Source organism: Hipposideros armiger, unplaced genomic scaffold (assembly GCF_001890085.2).
Source record: "Hipposideros armiger isolate ML-2016 unplaced genomic scaffold, ASM189008v1 scaffold_1050, whole genome shotgun sequence".
Classification (NCBI taxonomy): Eukaryota; Metazoa; Chordata; class Mammalia; order Chiroptera; family Hipposideridae; genus Hipposideros; species Hipposideros armiger.
The window spans coordinates 350,155-359,830 of NW_017732400.1; the positions used below are offsets into that span (position 1 = coordinate 350,155).

General features: G+C 46.5%; 1 protein-coding gene across 1 annotated transcript in view; it reads left to right on the forward strand.

Moving 5' to 3' along the window:
• The window catches only part of MUCL3 (mucin like 3), a 4,610-nt gene extending 2,698 nt beyond the window's left edge, over nucleotides 1–1,912 (forward strand). The window contains exons 2-3 of the mRNA XM_019631801.1: nucleotides 7–773; nucleotides 1,271–1,912. Of these exons, the coding sequence (XP_019487346.1) occupies nucleotides 7–773; nucleotides 1,271–1,417 (914 nt within the window). The 3' untranslated portion in view covers nucleotides 1,418–1,912. The remainder of the gene's footprint in view (nucleotides 1–6; nucleotides 774–1,270) is intronic.
• Nucleotides 1,913–9,676: the final 7,764 nt, after the last annotated feature.

The window sequence follows — 9,676 nt, forward strand, 5'->3', positions numbered from 1 at the left end:
AACGAGACACATCATCCCATGAAAGAATCACAACACTGTCAGCAATGCCTACGGAAAATGGAAAACAAGGCACATCAGCTCATGAAAAAATCACAGCACTCCCAGCCATGCCTACGGAAAATGGACAATGGAGCACATCTTCCCATGAAAAGATCACAACACCCCCTACAATGCCTACAGAACATGGACAATGGAACACATCTGCCCATGTGAAGATCACAAGAGGCTCAGGTAAGACTACAGAATACCCATCAAAGACCTCAGCAGCCACAGAGACAACCACAGAAGCCTCAGGAAAGCCTATAGTACACACAAAGAAGACCACATCTACCAAAAAGACCACTTCATTCCCAGCAATGCCTAGTGAAAACCCAGAAAAGACCACATTGACCACTGAGACCATAAAAGCCTCAATAAAGCCCACAGAAAACCCAGCAAGAAACACAGCAGCCACAGAGACTGTAAGATCTCCAGTCAAATTTACAGGAGACAAATCTATCACTACTTCCTCTCGTCATCTAAAAATATCTGAGGGTACGCGTCCAGTACCCGCTGGTTCTTTTACAGTTCCCACATCCAGCATGGAGCTGAGTTCCATCTTGTCAGAAGCCCCAGGCAACAAGAGCCATCCACACCAGAACAAACATGGCTCACAGGAACGTGTCAACGTTGGAGAGACGGGAGAGAGTGATTCATTCCCTCCGTGGGCCATAGTTATTGTGGTCTTGGTGGCTGTGATTCTCCTCCTGATGTTCCTTGGCCTGATCCTCTTGGTAAGGAACAGGGATGCTCTAGGGGAATGAACCCATGGGACAGGATTGAGTAGAAGTTATAGATCAGAACTAGAGGAACAATGAGTCTAGGACAGGAGGCATGGTGGTGGGGGAGATGGCAGCAGGGAGCAGTGGTGGTGAAAATGAAAGGGAAAGACAACAGATGCATGAAAAGTAGAACTGGAGGAAAGGCTGTGGCTGAGGAAATGGGTGTAGAGGAGGGAAAATTTGGGGGTTGGAGATCGAGTCTGGGATGTGAGACTAGGGGATATGAGGACAATGAAAATAAGACAGAGGAAGGAATTGGAGGTGAGGCCTGGGTTCTGTATTGAATCTGAGGCTGTAATAAGGATCCAGTTTGGATGGAACCTTTGGAAAGGAGCAAGCCTAAGATCTGGATCAGGGAGAATAGAGCCAAAGGTTCTGAGATAGGGGTGTTGAGGAAGCAAATGACATGGCAGATGGTATTCATTCCTTCTTTCTCCTCCTAATCACAGGTCTCCTATATGACACGAACACGTCATGCACTGATCCACAACACTGAGGACAATGACCCAGAGGATGATGGGGGCCCCAATTCTTACCCAGTCTACCTGATGGAGCAGCAGACCCTCGGTGTGGGCCAGATCCCTTCCTCACGATGATCTTTCAGAAAGTGCCCACCCCCAGCTCTTCCATGCCCTACCTCTTTCCTGGATGAGGAATTTGACCTACAATTCCCATTTCCTGGACTCCAGGAAGGGCAAAGTACTGACAGTTAACAGCATCAGCCCTTTGTCTGCTGTGTTCTTATTGAAACTGGTCAAGGAATGAGGTGATAAGAAGGATATGAATTGGGGGGATAGAAAAGAAGGAATGCATAACACAAGCAAGTTTTCTCTGTAGAAGATGATGGTCGGAGAATGAAAAGATGTTTGGTGGACACAGGGTGGGGACCACTACAGGACCAACTCAGTCCTGAGAGGGGCAGCACAGCTAATGGAAGTTTGGGAGCCTTAGAAGGCAATGCCCAGATCTGACTTGTGAGGTGGGGTTATGGGAAGAGGGAGACTGAGATAGAGGCCCCGGGTTTCAGGAGCAATCTATAATATTTCCATCTGCTGTTACTTGGAGTGCGTATAAACAGGCTTATCTCTGAGTTCCCAGGGGCCTTACCCTTACTTTTTTTTTTTTTAAATAAAAAAAGTAGGATCTGGAAGGAAAAGAGGATTTTATTTCCTTCTCCACTTTCTCAATTCTTGGTAGAAAGGAAAATTCCAGAAAAGATCATAAACATCTCTCACTCAGATGGTTCTTCCCTCTCTCTCCTGAGCCCCTTAGTTTTTCTAAATATTCTACTGTGGGCATCTTGTAGGTTTGGTTCCTGGGTTGTGGGTGGGCACACAGGGAGAGATTTTGTTTGACTGCAGTCTCATCCATTGATAGCCATCCTAGAACTTCCCTAATGGTATTCTCCATTCAACATTTATTTTCCTGTCTCTTCCAACAAAAGCCAGTCCTGATTTTACCCTATGAGTCACCGTCTTCTCTACTGCCCTTGTCCTCTCTCCTCACACCTTCACCTTAGATTTTGATTTTCCCTCTTGTGAGCATTTCATCTATGTATGTTTCCTGGATTTTCTCTCCAATTTAATAAAGCTCTTTCACATATTACTGATTGAGCAGAGAGGGAAAGGGAAAATTGACAGGTAACTTCCTTTTAGCTATTGTTTTTTTTATAATAAAGTGTAAAGTATTTACAAAGTAAGGACTTCATAGTTATTGGATTAAGCGTTGGGAGCAAGTCCTGATGTTCCTGGCTCTGGCTGTGACCTTCCAAATGACCTTGAGCAGGAGTGGCTAGAGGACAGGACTGAAATCTTTGGAGGGTGGAGCAAGAGGAGGCTGACTTTCTATTGCTCCTAAAATGGCTCACTTCTGGATTTAGATAAGAACAAGCCTGAGTTTATGCTGAGCTCAAATTGCACAGTGACAAAATGAGAAAATTTGTTATTTAATAAACAAGTATTTCTAAGCCCCTATTATATTCTGTTGAGGATTATAAAGAACTTTAAGACATAGTTCCCACCTGAGACACAAATACAGGAGAATTAAAATTAAATAATTCAGTAAGAATTATCACAAGGCAGTCTGATACAGAATAAGAATCTAATGAATGAAACACAATATTTATGGGCCTCTACCATGTCCCATATATACATACGTTAGCCCTGCTCTGAACCCATTCTGTGCCCTACAGAACCACTGCCTGTCACCTGTGGACCTTGGCCTCACTTTCTCCAGAGCATTTTGGCTGATCAGAAAGGCACTTTGGTTTCCATAGGCCTCCCACCCTTAACTCCACCCAGAACCAAATAACGGGGCCATGGGTTGCTATTGCTACTTTTGGCATTTCCATTTGCAGAACCCTGGCATCCTAAGGTCAGTGATCCTAATCTGGACACTCATGTCACTGAATATTCTGCCAGAGCCCAGCTCTGGGCTGGGAGGGCTTCAGAATCTCTTGATAATCTCTCTGAATCTCCCACCAGAGACCTGCTCTGCTAAGGGCAGGATTGTAGCTCGGATCCCAGAAAGGAGGCAAGCCATGTGCCAGAGGGACCTCAGACTTAGGTCCCTGGAGAAAGCCTTGAGGCAGAGAGGGACACCTGGGTTCTGAAAGAGGGCTAGGGTACCTGAGGAAAAAAAGGAGCAGGATACCTGGTGTTTAGTCATCTGGCCAGATGGTGACTTAGCTAGCATGTGGCAGCTGCCAGGACAGGAGTGTCGCTCGTCCTGGGAGGAGAGCAGATGCCCCCTAACACCAGCCTCTAACCACTGAATTTCCCCAGCCTGGACACTAACTTAAAGAACCAAAACAAAATAAAGCAAAAACACCTCTGCCCCTAGATTGCCAAACATTCAAATGACCGAATCCACCCTGCCAAGGCGCCAAAATGCGGCGGGGGTGGGGGTGGCAGCCGTCAAATGGAGCACTTGGGGAGAGGGGAGGCAAATGGACTATGGGCCCTAGGGCAGGCAGGTGATTGTCCCTTCCCATTTCTCTCCCTTCTCTCTTCCCTGCTAATGATCACTTCGAAATCTAAAGGGAAGCCCTTTAACAAGCTCCAAGGGCTCTCATTAGGGAAAGTCACTTCATGAGTGGCTCTCTCATAAAACACTTATTGCTTCCCCCCACCCCACCCCCGCCCATTCCCCGGGAGAGAGCATCTCTTGGGAAGCAAGTGCCCATGATCCCTAGGGCTGGAGTGGGTGCGAGGGGCCAGAGCAGAAGGGCGAGCCCAGCAGGGCGTCTGGGATGTGGGGTGGAGGATAGGGAGCAGCGGGGGCTACGGGTTCCCGGAGTCCTCTCTCCTTCCCTCGAGGCTCCATTGGCCGGATCTCGCTCGCACCCTGGCGTCCGCTCCGATAGGGCTGGATGGGGGCAGCCGCTGCCAGCGTGCCTCCCGACACGCGCGTGCGGTTGGGGCCCCAAGCACGCCAGCGGATCTTGCAGATTCCCCGTCCGCCGAACGCCCCTCCTGGGCTCAGCCTCAGGCCGGATTCCATCCACCAGGCCGATTTCTACCGGGATGCAGGACCGGGCTCCAGCACCAAGTGCCAGACTGCCAGGCCCGGCTTGGCTTCCACCGCACCCCATGGGTAAGTAGACAGGCCAGCGTTTGTGCAGTGCTTTCTCTCACACACATCCTTCCATCCCCTAGTAACCCTGTGAATTCTTTCCTCGGCTTGTTTCACACACAAGAAAACCCAGGCTCGGAGAAGTGCCTTGTTTGAGTCCACATGGCTCCAGTGCAACAAAGTTAATTTTCTCCCAACCTCGTTTCCACGTTGTTCCTTAGTGGCGCCAGGTTCCATGTACTGGTGGTAGCATGGCCTGAATGGGTGGGATGCTACAGGGACAACCTAAGGAACAAAGTGTAACTGAGGTTCGTGCCAGAGTATGTCCAGCTCCTTCTTCCAGAGTCAGGTCTCCCCTTTCAGCCCCTCGGATTTGGGCTCACAGAGGGGTTGTTCTTCTGGACAGTCAGTACCTCGGGTCAGATCTTTCCTGCCATCCAGCCCGCTGTCACCTTCAGAGACCCATGAACTGGCCTCCTAGTGGCAGGTTCTCCATCCTCTCCTCACAGCCAGCGCACAGTGCCCCCCTGCAACTGACTGTGTCGGCACTCACAGTCCACCTGGGCAGTGAGTTGCTGGCACAATAAAGATAAGATCCAATGCTCTGGGACCCCCTCACCTTCCTTTTTCTCCCCTCTGTCTCCTACAAAGGCCTCTGTCTCAGAAATGAGACATCCCCAGAGAAAACAGGGTTTCGTTTGCTTGTTTGCTTTTTGCTGACCGCTGGCTCCCGAGTGGGCCTCCTCTCCTTTGACAGGTTTGGTCCCCTTGTTTTCTCTCCCTCCTTGCTCGCCCATCCCCTAGATTGTCAGAGATGCCCCTCCCTGAAGAGAGAGGGCCTAGACATTATGGCCTCCCCTGCCCAGTAGCAACTATAAATGCCACAGTAATGGCCAAGTGAGACAAGAAAGTAAGCCAGAAATACTGTGGGAGCAACTCTTGGAACCCAGGAGTCCAGCTCTCCCAGTCCCCAGCTCCCTACTTTCAGGGAACTTACCCTGACTGATCTTACACCTCCCACAACCGTGGCCCTGGCAAGCTTTTAATTCTTCCTGAAACTTCATGTCCCATCGAGATGCCAGGCACCAAGTCTCCCTCTGCAGCCCATCTCTGCTCTAGAATCCAGGCATGCTAGATAACAACTTCCCACGTGGATTATTTCAAGATGAGCAGAGGGAAATTATCTCCTGCCTCCTGTCTCCTGGTGCTGCTTCTTTTTGGAATCTTGGACTTGGTAAGAGTATTATTGATCAACCACAGAGGACATGGAGGCCATAAAAAGTCAGGAGACAAGAGTCCCTGTCCCAGGTAATCTGCTTGCATAGTCTCATTCTTTCTCTGGAAGCAAAGATGATGGACTTCTTGTTGCCCATTTCCGTGCAAGTCAGTACTGGTTGTAGCCCCCGTGATTCTGACCCCCACCTTTACCTTGCCGCAAATCCACCTTTATCCTCTCCCTCTAATCCTCAGTTCTAAGCATGAACACAAATAGTGTCTGTGTTTTGATTTCTCTTAGAATCCTGGAGTGTAAAAGCTGCTTGATAAATGTTTTGTATCTAACCTGAAAATCCTAGTTTCAGTCTCATCCTTATTCCTGATTAGAACTAGGCTCTGAGTCTAAATAAAGACAAGTCAAATGAAAATGTCTCTTCCAGAAATGCCGTCTAAATTTAAATCCTTGATCAGCTCTCATAATCCCCAGGTAGAGACACACAAGGAGGGACCACAGAGAGCCCAGGGCTCTGGAACCTGTGAGTGAAATTAGCCTGAGGAGAAGGAAAACCGGAGTTCCTGTCTTCCTAGCCATTTTACCTGACTTCTCTCAGAGACTCCTGCACAATCTTAAGTTTCTCTTCTTAATTATTAAAACCCAATGTCTTTATTTTTGTATTGTGAAATAAACATTTTAAAATTAGTTTCAGCTGTACAACACAGTGCAATAGTTATACTTTTTACCCCTCAAAGTGACAACCCCTCTCCCCCAATCCGCCGCCCCATTTCCCCCCATATGATACATATCTATTACAATTCCCTTAACTCCACTCACACACTATACTCCACGTCCTGTGACTATATATATATTCACTTATAGTTGACATACAATATTATACAACATCAGCTTCAGGCATACAGTGCAGTGATCAAGCCTCTACCCCATCTATGAAGTGGTCTCCCTAACAAGACATGAGACCATCTGACACCCTACAAAATATTTACAACAAAATATTTACAATATATATTCCCCAAACTGTCTTTTATATCCCTGTGGCAATATTGTAGTTACCTATTCATGCTGTCTAATCCCTTCCCCTTCTCCCTCATTCCCACCCCCTTGCCCCCACAACTAGCAACCAAAAAAACCCAAACCCAATGTCAACAGCTTATAAAGCCCCTTCATTTCCACTGTAGGATGGCATGCCTCAAAAGGGAGTGGGAGCGTAGGTGTGGAATCGACAGAAACAGGCCTAGGTTGAACGAACAGAAGGCCTTTTTGTGGTGTTTTCTATTTCCTTTGATGTTTGTTTCTTGCTCTCTCCCAGAAAGTTTCTCCTGGAGACTCTTGTCTTGCTCATCGTTTTCTTTTCCTCCTCCCTGCCTCTCTGTGAGCCCATTCATTTTGAATTATTTTTGCTGCAGATGACTTCCAGACTCGTCTCTAGCCTGTCCTTGCTCTGAAACCCAGTCCTACATTTCCAGGGTTTTTTTTTCCATAGCTTCTTCACTTGGATGTCACATCATGTTGAACATGACATTCATGTGTTCGTTCCACAAACGTTTTTGGAGCATGTGCTCTGTGTCAGACCTGAAGGTACATCAGTGGACAAAGCAGCGACAGGTCCTGCCTTCAGGGGCTCACAGTCTACTAAGAAAAGCAGATGTCAGTCACACAAGAAATCACACACACACACACACACACACACACACACACACACACACACACAGTTACAAATGAGCAAAAATGCCAGCAGGCACTGCCTTGTCCTCCCACCATTGGGCCCATACAGTCACCCTCATCTGCATCCCTTTTCTCCCTCCCTTCTCTGCCCCCCACTGGGCTCTGGTTCCCATCCCAGCCTTGCTGCCTTCTCAGTGTCCCCTTTCTCTCCCCCTCCCACACTTCTTACTTCTCCCTCTCCAGGGTCCTTCCCATCAGTGTTTGAACAAGCTCTAGAACAGTGTGCATAAGAATCACCTGGAAGAAGTTTTACTAATTTATTTTTATTGAGGTATAATTGACATACATTAGTTTCAGGTGTACAAAATGATTGAATATTTGTATATATTGTAAAATGATCATCACAATAAGTGTAGTTAACATCCATCACTGCATAGAGTTACAAATTTTTATGTGTGTGTGATGAGAACTTTTTTCTTTTTAAGGATTATATTGGGGAATTGGAGGAGGGGAACAGTGTTGGGGAATCAGGGAAGGGGAACAGACAAGTTGCTGTCCTTTTGTTCTTCAGTCTAGTTGTGGAGGTCATCGCTTCACTGGCCCATGTTGGTATTATCATTGCGCTCTTCCCAGCTGAGGCAGTCACTTGCCGGCCACTGGATGGCCGCTCATGGTGGCTCACAGCAGTTCACGGCAGCTCACAAAAGCTCACACCAACTGCTGACCAGCCCCACTGCAGCCTACACCGTTGCGGCGACTCATGGCAGCCCAGCTCCAGGTCGAGCTGTTGCTCACCATTTCAGCTGTAGAGGGCACAGTGTCATTGGCCCTCATGTGGGATCTGAACCCTGGGCCCCGCTGCTCAGAGCTGGCGTCCCAAGCCAACTCCTAAACAGCGCTTTACTTGGCCATCTCGTGATGAGAACTTTTAAGATCTATTCTCTTAGCAACTTTCAAATATACAATACAGTATTATCAACTATAGTCACCATGCTGTACATTACATCTCCAGGATTTATTTGTTATATGATTAGAAGTTTGTACCTTTTGACCACTTTCACCCTTTTCCTCACCCACACTCCAACCTCTGACAACCACCAATTTTCTCTCTGTATCTATGAGCTTGATTAAAAAAAAATTCCACATACATAAGTGAAATCATAAAAGTATTTGTCTTTCTCTGTCTGACTTATATAACTTAGCATAATACCTTCTAGGTCCATCTATCCATGTTGTTCCAAATGTTAGGATTCCTTCTTTTTCATGGCTGAGTAATATTTCATTGTATATGTATGAGATTATTTCTAAAATGCAGATTTTGGTTCCTGTCCCTTGGGGTTCCTGAGTCAGTTTGGCGTGGGGGCAGGTATCTGCATTTCAGCAAGCTCCCAAGCCATCTTGATGCCCATGGTCCACACTTTGAAAAGCTCTGTCCTTCCAGCGTCCATCTTAACAGTTCATATCATTCCCAGCAATGCCCTCTTTCATTGCCGAGTCTCTTTTTTTAAAAAATTATTTTTTATTGTGAGACACACATTTTTAGAATTAGTTTCAGCTGTACAACACAGTGCAGTAGTTATACTTTTTACGCAAGGAGGTGACAACCTCCCTCCCCAATCCGCCGCTCCACTTCCCCCGCAATATCATACATATCTATTACAATTCCCTTGACTCCACTCCCACACTATACTCCACGTCCCATGACCATATATATTCACTTACAGTTGACATACAATATTATACAACATAAGCTTTAGGTGTACAGTGCAGTGATCAAGCCTCTACCCCATCCATGATGCGGTCTCCCTAGCAAGACATGTGACCATCTGACACCCTACAAAATATTTACAACATTATTAATTATATTCCTCTAAACTGTCTTTCATGTCCCTGTGGCAATATTGTAGTTATGTATTTATGCTTTCTAATCCCTTCCCCTTCTCCCTCATCCCCACCACCTCCCAACTAACAACCATCAGTTATTCCTCTATATCTCTGAGACCACTTCTGTTTACTTTGCTCATTCATTCAGTTTTTTAGATTCCACATATAAGTGAAATGATATGGTATTTGTCTTTCTCCGACTGACTTATTTCACTTAACATAATAGTCTTGAGGTCCATCCATATCGGCCCAAATGGTACGATTTCATTCTTCTTTATAGCACCGTAATACTCCATTGTATTAATGTACCACAGTTTCCTAATCCAGTTATCTACCGATGGGCATTTCAGTTGTTTCCAAGTCTTGGCTATTGTGAATAGTGCCGCAATAAACATAGCGGTACATATATTTTTTCGAATTAGCATCTTGGGTTTCTCTGGATAGATACCCAAGAGTGGAATTGCTGGGTCATGCAGTAGTTCCATTTCCAGTTTTTTGAGAT